Source organism: Penicillium macrosclerotiorum, assembly GCF_028827735.1.
Source record: "Penicillium macrosclerotiorum strain IBT 26536 chromosome Unknown utg000010l_segment0_segment0, whole genome shotgun sequence".
Classification (NCBI taxonomy): domain Eukaryota; kingdom Fungi; phylum Ascomycota; class Eurotiomycetes; order Eurotiales; family Aspergillaceae; genus Penicillium; species Penicillium macrosclerotiorum.
The window spans coordinates 2,592,768-2,605,348 of NW_026643089.1; the positions used below are offsets into that span (position 1 = coordinate 2,592,768).

The 12,581-nt window shown below is 50.1% G+C and overlaps 5 protein-coding genes across 5 annotated transcripts; 3 read left to right on the top strand and 2 right to left on the bottom strand.

The window, feature by feature from the left end:
* Window positions 1-549: 549 nt before the first annotated feature.
* On the top strand, window positions 550-2,335 carry N7462_010538 (cytochrome P450; the record flags this gene model as incomplete). The annotated part of the gene is made up of 3 exons (XM_057082252.1): window positions 550-709; window positions 781-1,339; window positions 1,444-2,335. The coding sequence occupies 3 exons, from the start codon at window positions 550-552 to the stop codon at window positions 2,333-2,335; spliced, it is 1,611 nt and encodes a 536-aa protein (XP_056929292.1).
* A 427-nt stretch (window positions 2,336-2,762) lies between these two features.
* Window positions 2,763-4,880, bottom strand: N7462_010539 (glycerol kinase; the record flags this gene model as incomplete). The annotated part of the gene is made up of 4 exons (XM_057082253.1): window positions 2,763-3,356; window positions 3,432-3,598; window positions 3,698-4,680; window positions 4,747-4,880. The coding sequence occupies 4 exons, from the start codon at window positions 4,878-4,880 to the stop codon at window positions 2,763-2,765; spliced, it is 1,878 nt and encodes a 625-aa protein (XP_056929293.1).
* An 841-nt stretch (window positions 4,881-5,721) lies between these two features.
* N7462_010540 (uncharacterized protein) lies at window positions 5,722-5,937 on the top strand (the record flags this gene model as incomplete). The annotated part of the gene is made up of 1 exon (XM_057082254.1): window positions 5,722-5,937. The coding sequence occupies one exon, from the start codon at window positions 5,722-5,724 to the stop codon at window positions 5,935-5,937; it is 216 nt and encodes a 71-aa protein (XP_056929294.1).
* A 1,083-nt stretch (window positions 5,938-7,020) lies between these two features.
* Window positions 7,021-8,173, top strand: N7462_010541 (MIP/aquaporin family protein; the record flags this gene model as incomplete). The annotated part of the gene is made up of 3 exons (XM_057082255.1): window positions 7,021-7,346; window positions 7,402-7,948; window positions 8,009-8,173. 3 exons carry the CDS (start codon window positions 7,021-7,023, stop codon window positions 8,171-8,173), a joined length of 1,038 nt encoding a protein of 345 aa, XP_056929295.1.
* Window positions 8,174-11,015: 2,842 nt separating this feature from the next.
* Window positions 11,016-12,486, bottom strand: N7462_010542 (glycoside hydrolase family 16 protein; the record flags this gene model as incomplete). The annotated part of the gene is made up of 3 exons (XM_057082256.1): window positions 11,016-11,692; window positions 11,768-12,328; window positions 12,393-12,486. Coding segments are annotated over 3 exons (1,332 nt in total), but the record flags the coding sequence as incomplete, so codon positions are not given.
* Between the last annotated feature and the right edge of the window lie 95 nt (window positions 12,487-12,581).

Genomic DNA, 12,581 nt, shown 5'->3' on the forward strand with positions numbered 1-12,581 from the left:
GAAGTTCCCCAGATTCCCAACGAGCAACCCCAGAACCAAAGATGTGGGGGCCTGCGTCGAAAAGAGGTGTGAGGAAATAATTCATCGCTGTGTGATCTCCAAATGGAGAGATTGGCCAGTGTAGGTCGCTATGCTCATGCATCAACACCGGGAAGGTGTGGGCCAGCGAACCGGTCCCAAGAAAGTGCCCCCTAAGTGGGGCTCGCAAAGCACCTCGCAAGGAGTTCTCAAAGGAGCCAGGCGGTTGGACTGCCGAGCAAATCAGTGTTTACGTACGAGGCGCTTTGTCCGAATTCTGGGGATTCGGGTCCATTGTGCCCCGATTGATAACCGGCTCCATACGACTGGCCACTCCACATTCTCCGGACCTTACATGACGAGTAGCCGACCTAAATTATCCTGCATAGCCCCCAATAACTCATCATGCGCCGTGTGCTTTGCCATGTGCTCTCATCCAGAGCCGTGTGGAGCTCCCTTCGTCATATATTAAACCAGACCCCCTCCATCGACGTCTTTGGACACACCCCAATCCTATTTTGAGCCGCCATCATGATTGAGGAATTCCTGGCGGGAATGACGCCTGGGAGGACATTTTTATGGTCTCTCGGTGTATTCGTAGCCTTCTGCGTCTTTCGAAAAATTCAGGCAGCGGTACAGATTGCACATCTCGGCGCTCGCGCCCCCAAAGTCTCCTTCCGCCTTCCTTACGGTATGGCCAACGTCATGAAGCGGATATTCTAACTATGTGCATGCATAGCAATGCTAACAAGAACTGAATAGCCCTTGACTTCATCTACAAAGGCCAAATAGCCAATCTCAAAAACGATGATCTCAAGTTCTGGCATGATACAATCATGTCTGCCGGAAACAAAGCAAACTGCAAGACCGCAGAGGTCGACGCAGGCATCTCCACCCGTGTAATTCTGACGATGGAACCCGAGAATATCAAGGCCGTGCTCACCGGACAGTTTGCCGACTACGGCAAGGGGGAGTCATTTCACAGGGAATGGAAAGAGTTCCTGGGCGACAGCATCTTTGCTACTGATGGCGAACTATGGTCGCGTTCGCGCCAGCTCATCCGCCCCATGTTCGCGCGTGATCGTCTCGTTGACACGGAAATATTCGAGAAACATGTGCAGAAACTAATTCCCCTGCTCAGCGGCAACCCAACGGGGGGCAAGGTGGTCGATGTCGGCTCCCTGTTCTTCCGATATACTCTCGACGCGGCGACAGACTACCTGCTGGGCCGGGGTACTGACAGTCTGGAGAACCCTGCCACTCGCTTTGCAGAGGCTTTTCGATATGTACAACAGCGTCAAGCTGAGCTTTTCCGCTTCGGGTAAGATTCTCGATTTCTGTGTGATGCCAGTGATTCTTCTCATTGGCGGCCCTACATGGAACACTGCTCCAAAGTTTGACCAAATCTCTGATCCTCGAAAATAGAGTCTTTAACTTTGCCATGTCGCGCAAAGAATTCCGCCGCAATCTCAAGATCATGGATGGCTTCATTCAGCCCTACATTGAAACCGTGTTGGCTCTATCGACCGCCGAACTTGACCAGAAGCTTTCGAAACGCGAGACCTTCTTGCATGCCCTTGCTCGTTTCACTCGCGACCCCAGGGTGCTGCGAGACCAGCTCGTGGCTGTTCTCCTTGCCGGCCGGGATACCACAGCTGGAACGCTTTCCTTCTGTCTATTTGAAATGGCCCGCCACCCCGAAGTTGTTGCGAAACTGCGCGAGGAGATTCGGCAACGTCTTGACGTCGGCGCCAACGCCCAAAAGCCGACTTACAACGACCTGAAGGAGATGAAATACCTGAACGCCGTAATCAACGAAACCATGCGAGTTTACCCCGTAGTGCCCTTCAACGTGCGCTATTCCCTGAAAGACACCACCCTCCCGCGCGGCGGCGGGCCCGACGGCCTTGCTCCCGTGGGTGTGCGCGCCAACACGCGTATTATTTATTCGACGCTACTGATGCAACGCGATCCTGATCTCTACGATGGGCCCGAATCGAAGAATTACTTCGACCCGCAACGGTGGATCCCGGAGCGCTGGGTGGATGGATGGCAGCCTCGGCCGTGGCAGTTCATTCCGTTCAATGGTGGTCCTCGCATCTGCATCGGCCAGCAGTTTGCGACGATTGAGATGGGATACACTATAATCCGCATCCTGCAGGCCTACGAACGTATCATCGCCCTGCCGGTCAGTGGAAAGGAGCAAGTCGAGGATCCTGTGTTGCGGTTCGAGGTCACACTCAGTCCGGGGTCGGAGTTCAATTGTGTATTTTTGAAGGAAGGTGAAGACATCGCACGGGCTGGCTTCAAGAATTAAGGTATTGTTTGATTGCCTTGCTCTATTGCTCGCTATTCATTTTATGGGATACAAGACGTTGTGCAGAATGCACGTCTGGCGCGACGATCCCCTGGTGGCGGCCCATTTGGGGCGAGATACAAGACGTTGAAGTGGTATAATAGCGCTTCCGGGCTTTAATCCCCGCTTTTCTCTTGAATAGCGTTTCGTACCGATTGAGGATGATGAGAAACGAAAATGATATTTATAGTGTTTTAAAACAAATTGATTGCTCTCTTTCATCCATGTTATTACATAGTAAGAACCCATGGTCACAATAATCCCCGACCTCCGAAATCTACTCCGGCTTAGTCACCGACATGAACATCGTGATGCTCAACACTAGAGTTGACGGGCCATTGAAGACGAAAAGAAACCCCGACCAAGAAGAAAACTGCTTTTGCTGAGGTCAATAATAGCTTGGCTTCAGCTTTCGTAGTTGCTTAAGCTTCTGCAGGATCTCAATTTTCCTCAGCTCCAAGAATAAATCCTCCTCATCAGCCTCGTCCAGATCTCCAGATATACTAATCAAAGATGTTTTGGCCGGCGAGAAATCTACATCCACACTTGGCGTGCGCATCTTCACCTTCAGAGCGGCTCCAAATCCACCCGCGGGAACATACTCCGCGACTGGATACGAGTGTGTTGACTTCGAAGTAGGCTTCGGAGTCGATACCTCCAGGTTATGAGCCGACTCATCAAGCGCCCCATTTATCTTGGGCTCGGGAGTCTCAGTCTTGCTTTCGGCGTCCTGGGACTCGTCGGAGCTAACCCAACCCTTACTCATCTGCACGGCCTTTTCCCATTCATTGAATTTGGTCGCACTCTCTTCGCGCGTGACAGACGGTTCGAACACTGCGCCGCCAGCACGGTTGATATCCCGGAGCTCGGCGAAGTTGCGCCACATGCCCACCGCAAGACCCGCGGCAATTGCAGCGCCGAGAGCAGTAGTTTCCCGCATCTTGGGTCGGTAGACGGGAATGGAGATAAGATCTGCCTGAGTCTGTTTCGAAAGATCGTCAACTCAATTCCAAAAAGAAAGAAGCAACATTGTGCTTGGAGATTCTGCTGGTCGTACCTGCATGGCCAAATCCGAGTTGCTCATTCCTCCATCAACCGCTAGTTCTGAAAGGGCTTTGCCACTGTCCTTCTCCATCGCCTTCAGGATCGCTTTGGTTTGGAAGCAGGTCGCTTCTAAAGTGGCTCGGGCGATGTGGCCTTTCTGTGTATACTGGGTGATCCCAACTGGTTTACGAAACTTGTGAGTTCTCGCCAATCATAGGGCGTCAAATTGAGAATACTTTGAGAGGGGCTAAAGAGAAGAAGGGAAAGAAAAGTACTTACAGATTGTTCCCTTCGCATCATCGATCCAGTACGGAGCAAAAAGTCCGCTGAATGCAGTGACAAATACGCAGCCGCCATTATCCTCTACGGTCAGGGCAAGGTCATTCACTTCCTTCGCCTCTTGGAAGAAGGTCAAATTATTTTGCAAGAACTTGATGCCGGATCCGGCTACCGCAATACTTCCTTCCAAAGCATAGACGGGCTTTCCTCCAAAGTCATAGGCTACCGTGGCCAGCAGCCCATGCTTCGAGAAGACAGGCTTATCCCCAACATTATACAGTAAGAAGCACCCGGTCCCGTAGGTGTTCTTAGCCATGCCCGGCGAGAATCCCTTCTGCCCAACCAGCGCCGACGACTGGTCCCCAAGGCATCCCATGATCGGGACACTTTCCAGTGCCCCCGATGCAATCGCCCCGTACGCTCGCGGGTCCGACGAGGGCACAATTTTGGGGAGATGAATCTTGCCCCGGATGCCAAAGAAGTCCAGCAGCGTGTCGTCGTACTGTAACGTCTCGAGATTGACGAACATGGTGCGAGATGAATTTGTCGAATCCGAGACAAAGACGTTCGCCTGGACGCCGTTCAAACGGTAGACAAGCCAAGCATCAACGGTGCCAAATGCCAGGGTACCGCGGTCGAACGCCTCCTTGACTCGCGGGACGTGCGCCAGCATCCACAGGAGCTTAGTGGCAGATGAGTAGGTGGACAGCGGCAGGCCACAGCGGCCCTGGAGCTGTGCCGCCCCTGGGCGCTGCTTGAGCTCATTCACAATGCCCTGTGAGCGAGTGTCGGTCCAGACAATGGCATTGTGCAGGGGCTCTCCCGTCTCGTGATCCCAGACGACGGTGGTTTCGCGCTGGTTCGTGATGCCGACGCACTGGATATTACGGCGGGAGTATCCGCTGGCCTCGAATGCGCGTATAGCTTCATCAATGCAAGTTTTTACAGAGTTGACAAGCTCTAGCGGGTCGTGCTCGTGCCAACTAGTGAGAATGAGAATGTCTGTCAGTTGCTTGTCGGGTCTGCTCTCGACCAGCCCTCCTACTCACCCTGGATGAGGGTATATTTGGCTGAACTCCACCTGATGTGAGGCCACAGGCTCGCCGTCGCGATTGAAGATAAGAAATCTGGTGCTTGTGGTGCCTTGATCGATTGATCCCACGAAACTCTCAGAAGGCTCCATAGTAAACGAAGGATGCGGATTCAAGAAAGAGAAATCCATCTACCTAAACAGAAACAAAATGCTCTATAAGATCATTAAAAATGCGCAGAAGAATGGCATCGAGCAATCAAATATAGCAGGGCATGACTCGATCGAGCAGAGAGGAAGAGAAGGCCACCACGTTGTACATATAAATAGCCCCGATGGTAACACAGTCTTCCCGCGCGGGGTTTCAAAAGCTGGTGAGATAGTGGGGGAATGAAAAGAAGGCCAAGATTGGTGGAAATACGAGGGACCAAAGAGGCCAGGATAACCAGGGGATTCAGCGTCGAGGACAAATAAGGCTTGAGCGTTACGAGGCTTGGAAATTAGCGTTGATTAAGTCGCTTCGATCACGGGGCCGCACGACGCTCCGAAACTCGAGATGTCCGCAGGTTGCTTCATGTACGCTTCATGCGTCCTGTATGCTTTGCAAGCCTATCCTTTTCATCGCCTGTTCTGAGATCACACGCTTCCGCCCAGTCCCCACGATCGGCACTGACAGACTCCACAGCGACGATCTTTCTGGGGTACGGAGATGCGACTCCGCCCCCAACCCCCAATGACACCCGAACCCCAAACACGAACTTCAAATGGCCATTGTGCAACCTCGTCGCCTCGCTTTTCCTCTCCATGCCGCCTCCACTGAAGCCACGCTTCTTGCTCTCGAAACCAGGCCTGATGCTGGCCAATGCTGTCCAAATGCGGGGATGGGCCAGGCGGACGACTCAGTTGCGTTCACGAAGCCCTTCCAGAATCAAATAGCTCTGCAGTTGCAGGGTGGAGCCTCCTTAGCGACTAGCAACTCCACTCTTGTGATATGATGGCTGCCATCTGTGCACTGATGAATGACGCCCTCGCCGCACATCGTCCCAAGCATCTCATCACCGAGCCACACGAGACGTCGTCCTCGGCCGACCAAGCCCAAACTGCAAGCCCGCAAGTTGGAATCGCAATCCGGGCACTTTCTAGCCATTCTGCTGGGCCTGCCGATGTCGGTCCTGTCAGTGAGCGTTGCTTCGGCAATATCCGAGCGTGATGACAGCCGGAGAGACATGTCGCCTCCTCTGGCTTCTTTCCCTGCTTCAACCGATGTCATCCTGGCTATGATCCTGGGTCTACCCTGGCCCGGGCGATGCGACAATACATGGAATGGGTGGTCACACAGGTGTTGGGCAAAAAAGGTCAGTCTCGAGAGTAAGAATAATAAGCGCCACGGATGTTACCCGTCAACCACCCTCGACCATCTCGAGCTTCCTCCTCTAGGGTGTCAGAGCGACGTCCCAAATGATTGCTATCGGTCAGGCATTCCTGGGGATGATCAGATTTGATGGGAGCCTTCTTTTCTCTATGTTCATTAATTTTATGCTGCGTCTGAGAACAGACTCCCACCAGGTCGTGGGACAGCTCGAACTTCTAGAAATTGCAATTGGGCCTGCGTGGCCTTCGTTCTCCCGACAAGTTGAAGATGGGTAACAGAAGCAATAGAAGGTTCTGTACACCCCCAAACCCACTGCCTCAAATCGATGTCCTCATCTATTAGACAAGAGCGAGTCATTCACCGTGTCACCGACAAGAACTGGTCTCTAGAGCCGAAGCACTTAGATTCCAATAATGAAGCAAAAAGGAAAAAAATAAGAAATGGACCGGCATTTTCTGGTTGCCCAGACCAAACGGTTTGTAACAAACGCTGCCCATTGGGCTTTAAGAGAATATGTGCTGTCAGAAAGGTTAAAAATTCTATTTTTCTATTTTCTTTCCTTACCACCAAAAAAGAAAAGGAGAAAACGTCGGCTCCAGTTGTCTTGAGCTGTATGAATGCTGCTCCATTGAGTCTGTCAGCTCAAGTCAACACGGACATTGTCTGTACCTGGGCCACCTTCCTGCACGCTCACGCGGTCCTTGAGCAAAGAAGAGAGACATACGATTCCGAGGGCCTTGCATTGTCCAATCGAGCTCATTGACTACAAGACTGCGAGAGTTAACTTTCATTCGAAGGGTTACACGGTGATGTCTTGCCTCTGTTAGTTGATATACCGCTGGATAGTTCCACTGCCGTCTCTCTCGAATATCTGATATCCTCTTATTAAGTCGCCTTTCCCCGTTCTTACATTGATTTTTCATGAATACCTGGGTAGAAGCTACATTCGAGCCAATGTCGACCACGCACAAAGAGATAGGATCCTCCGGGAGCCAGAATAGCGGACGCACTTCTCTGTATCTGGGGGGTAAGCATGATACAACTATTCACGATATCACGCCTGAGCTCAGCTCTTCTACCGTTTCATCGTCCCTGCTTTGGTGTCGAATCCGAGCCTATGGACGCGATGCATTCTCTGAATTTCTTGGTACGATGATCTTGGTTCTTTTCGGTGACGGAGTTGTGGCACAAGTTCTTCTCAGTCATGGAGAGAAGGGTGATTACCAGTCAATCTCCTGGGGTTGGGGGTGAGTCTCAACTATACTTTTATCTTTCCACTCTCTAACCAAATTGGTTCGTTAGATTGGGCGTTATGCTTGGTGTCTATGTCAGTGGTGCTTCCGGCTCTCATATCAATCCTGCAGTGACCTTTGCAAGCTGTGTCTTTCGGGGCTTTTCGTGGCGCAAGTTCCCTATCTATGTTTTGGCCCAAGTCCTCGGGGCTATGTCCGGCGCAGCCATTGTCTACGGCAATTACAAGTCGGCTATCGATGTCTTTGAAGGAGGTCAAAATATCCGTACGGTCCCAGGCTATTCAGATACCGCAACAGCTGGCATCTTCTGTACCTATCCTGCCAGTTTCATGACCAAGGCCGGCCAATTCTTTTCCGAGTTCCTAGCCAGCGCAATCCTGATGTTTATGATATTTGCCCTGAAAGACGATGGGAACCTAGGTGCCGGGCCTCTGACACCGCTTGCACTTTTCTTCGTCATCTTTGGCATCGGTGCCTGTTTTGGCTGGGAGACTGGTTACGCGATTAACTTGGCACGAGACTTTGGTCCCCGTCTCACATCCTACATGCTTGGCTATGGGCATGAAGTGTGGGCCGCTGGCAACTATTATTTTTGGGTATGTAAACCTCGTCTCTTCAAGTCGAGACCCCATTTGATTGATGTGAATTGTATACAGGTCCCCATGGTAGCTCCTTTCCTGGGTTGTACATTTGGTGGCTGGATCTATGATGTTTTCCTGTATACCGGACTAGATAGCCCGATCAACACACCGTGGATGGGACTCAAAAGACTGATCACCCCTTGGCAACGAAATCGAGCTACCATCTCCAACCCAGTTTGATGATATCTATATTTTGCAAGATGCAATGACCGATATGTAGTGCTAATTAAGCCATGCGCAAAAGGGGGAGGAAAAGAAAAAAAATCGGCCCATCTTGCATAGCGCAAGCGGGGAGTTTTTCTAATTTTCATGTCATGGGATTTTCTCATTCCGGTTGCAATTCTATACATTAGCTTCATGCAATTGAAACACGCTACTGCCTGCATGGTTTTCTTCAATGACATCAATTTCTGGACCACAAGGATTTGGTTCAAGACTGGTGCTTGCATTACTAAAACCTATCGTCATGGGAATAGCCAAATTCTGCCCCTCTAATTTCCGGAGCAACATACTCCTGTTGATATGAACATGAAAATCCCAAAAGTTCAATAAACTATATTTACAGAACAAACCCCGCTAAACCATCTAAAGAAATCAAGGCCTCAGCACTATTCATAATACTATTTCAGCTCAAACTGGATAGCGGGAAAGATATGCATGAGAAAAGCTAAGGGCATCAAAGGGTTTTTTTTTTTTTTTTTTTTTTTTTAAAAAAAAAAGAAAAGAAAAAGAAAAAGAAAAAGAAAAAGAAAAAGAAAAAGAAAACAATAGGAAAATCAAAGAAAAGCAAAATGGTTTGGTGAATAGGATATAATTTTTAGGGACTTTGACACGAAGTGTGGCAAAATGTTGAAAAGTACCCGTCCAGCCACTCTGCATAGCGCGCTTTATCTTGCCGGTTCATCATTGCTTATCCACCTTTTTGCGTTTTGCGTGTCATGCTGACACGCTATCTGGGCTGCAGGATAAAGCAGAAGAGGAGGAGCACGACGTATGCAGGATAGGTTGCTTGGGCAGGCACATGACATATGAGCAATGTTTGCTACGTTCACAATAACATACGTTCGCTATCATGTTGGATGGTAGCTGAATAGTATCACAGCTCAACTTCGCGGTTCGAGAGAGGCGTCCCCAGTAGCCAATTGGGTCGCAGGAAGTGGTATTTTTCAATCTCACCCTTGCTCGAGAGCTAAAGGTCGTTACACTGGATACGCCCAGTAAACTTCTGGACTAAAATGTAGCCCTTGTGTACAATATTCGCCCTGGGCTTGTCAGTAGATTTTGAGACACTGTCTAAAGGTCCTAGGCCCGTTCGTAGGTACACTTTTCTTTGTTGCTGCGGTTCTGTCTGCACTTTTTCCAGCTTTCATGGTGCCTCGCAATCAAGTATAGGGCAAACCTTGGGGGAATCAAACAACTACTTAATAGGGCTAGAAATCGGGAGAAAGACACGCCGGGAGGGGAATGGGAACTGTGTTTCAGTTTTCTGTCTCTGTCCATCTGATTTTCGTTTCCGCCCTCTGGGCTTTATAAATGTGGAACCATTCCTGCATTGTGTCGAGGGCAGAAGTCTGGGACTCAACATTGAGAATGTCATTCATCCTCACAGAAAGTTGGTTTGAGAGGTCGAAGACTGGGATCTTGCAATCAGTCTTTCCTTCTTGTAGCACCACAATCGCTCCTAGAGCCTTCACTTTCTTGACCGTTCCGGCCTGGCCGAGAGCACTGGCAAGCTCGTACACGTCGAGTGGGTCGGGATCTCCAGGGATCTGTGTGTCAGGGCCGAGTATCTTAGTAGCAAGATTCCGCCCTGTCTACCTATAGCTCTTATTTTTAATACAGATTAGGAATTTTGGCCGGTAGGTCGGTTCATGGCCGGATAATTATTTGAGGGCATATTTGTGACAGAGCTCCGCGGTTCTAGGGACATTTTTTCATGGGGGAAGGTGTTAGGAATATATTGGAGTCGATCACCGAGAATCGACTGACATAGATTCGAAAGTTTCTGGTAGCAGGCTTCCCTGCTATGGGGAGACTTCGTACTTGAATGCAGCGACCATGACATCCAAGCAGCGAGCACAACGTTGATCAATACGACAGTAGATAACAGCAAAGACATACGGAATTAGGTCTGGTATAAAAGATGTTACTACTTTTCACTATTGGAGAAGCAAAGTGTAAGTCGTTTCGCCTTCGAAAGCTAGACGTAGCATCAATATGACAGCATGCACTGCCCCGAAGAGCGTCCAACTATACTTGCGGGCTTCCATGCAGAGACCTCCATTCCTGATTTAAAAGTCACAATCTGTGGGGTCTGGGTTTCTTTCTATTGTGGGAAGCTCTCATTTGGTCTTCTCGGAATGTGAAATGCGATATCCAGCCAGTGCTGGACACGACCTTAGACATCAAGCATGTATCTTCCGGCTCGGGAATCTAAGCACCTTTTTATGCTCTTCACCTTGAGCCGCGAGGCCTTATAAGTTTTTCTTACTTGAATTGTTCATTTGGCAAAAATAAGTTCTTGTGCGTGGTGAGCGTCATTGATCTGCACCATATATCTGCATTGAAGGAGTGGAATCCATGATCGTTCTATCAAAATTACGGGGAAAAAAGTTAATACAGCAAAGTAGCCAGGCCAGAATGCTTGCGCATCGCGCAGCAGATAATCCATCAAGTCCGTTCAGTATGTATGTACCGTAGCAATAAAGCATAAACAATAGAAAGCTCAGGAGGTCATAAGCGCCGATATGCAGGACCCTGTATCATGCTGAACCCATTAAAAAAAATCATTGTGGATCCATTGAGATGTTGCGCTCAATGTTTCTTTATCCGACAAGAAAGTGTATGTGTTGTGTGTCGTAAACGCCGTGTCGAGTTCATCCCATCATGAATAATAATACATTTCGACAATGCCATCGTGTTTTTGTTAGGATTTTCAAAGTAGGGCCAAGATGCCACCAATCAAGGCACAGATAGAGCTGAAAAGCATGTAGTCTTGGTGCAGCCTAACTCCGCCACCTACTGAAGGAGCGATATCAGAAGGAGCATCACCCGTTGGAGTAGGCTGACTACCAGTGGTAAATTCGTCGGTTTCGGTCGCCGTGGTTCTCGTTCTGGTCTTGGTCTTCGATGTGGAGGTTATAGTTGCGTGTCGGGTCACGTTTCGGAAAGTGCCTTCAGTGCCAGAGAGGGAAGAGACAGCCGACGAAGAAACCGAGGACGCTGATGTAAAGCGGGAGATAGACTGCGAGGGCAAAGGGCCTGTCTTAGTTGTGCATCCCAGGGGTGTGTTGAAGGGTGTTGGGGAGAGCTCACTCACTGAACCCCCGCCGGGTGGCTGAACCCAGCTAGATCCAGAGTCGTAATTAGTGTACAGACTACTGGATGATGTGGGCGAGCCTGTAGAAACAAACGGCCAGATATCGGGGGCGACGAAACTGGAAGTCTCCTTATGGGTTCCACTCCAGGGGATGGGAACACTATCCACGGTAGACGTAATGGCGGGGGCTGATTCAGTTGAGGTTGGTTCATCGGCACTGTTGCCATTGACCTTACCTCCATCGGCAGTGATGGACTCCCACGTGCCGGACTGGTCCCCGTAGCTGTACGAGGTGCCAGTCGAGTAGTCGGTCACAGTCATTGACTTCAGGTACATGTGAAACGGGCCGTCACTGTAATCGGTCTCGCCGCCAGCCCAGTCTGTAAAAGTAGTTTGATTAGCATTTCCATCATACTCTTACAGAATCGACCCCAAACACATAAACTGCAACTTACCAATCACACCCTGAGCGTTACTTGGATCACCGCCAGCCCAGACTCCGACCTTAATCATCATGGGAGTTTGGGGGTACTGGTTAGTGTCTGCGGTTGAAGGGGTGAGCACGCGAACTGTTGTGCCATCAATCGCCCAGACAACTTGGCTGCTGGTCCAATCCACGGAGTAGGTGTGGAAATTGTCATGGTTCCCAGTGTTGTCATGATAGGCGCCACGGTCATAGGTGCTGGTATCTCCCTTGCCGAAATAGTTGGTCTGGACCTGGGCATTATTGCCGCCCAGCCATTCCCAATCGATTTCGTCCAAATCGTCCGATTGCAACACGGCGCTGCTCACGATTCCCGTTCCTCGCGCAGCCTTGATCGTGTATTCCACCCGGCCAAACATGATGTACCAGTTTGACTGGATTAAAGGCCCATCGCCTTGCTTGGAAATGGTGAATGTCGCGCCATTGGTGCTATCGTAGGTGACCGTTCCTGATGCCGTAAACTCCGACGAGGCGCCCGAGGTGAAATCGAAAGATTGGTCTGCTTTGCCTAGAGCAGGGTCTGCAGGACACGCTGTTTTTCAATTAGCCATCTACCCAGTGTCCTCCCCCACATCCCTATTTTGAAAAGGACTCACTCGTTTTGAGCGGGTTACAATCCGTGTATGTCTGGGCTGAGACCAGGGCGGAGGAGGCCAAAACGGTCCAGGCCGCTCCAAGTAGGAACTTCATGGTCGGTACCGCTTCGATTTGGACCGAAACCTGAGCAAGGATCCAAATATAGAAATATGGAATGCAGTCCGAAATTAAGACAAAATGCAAGAATG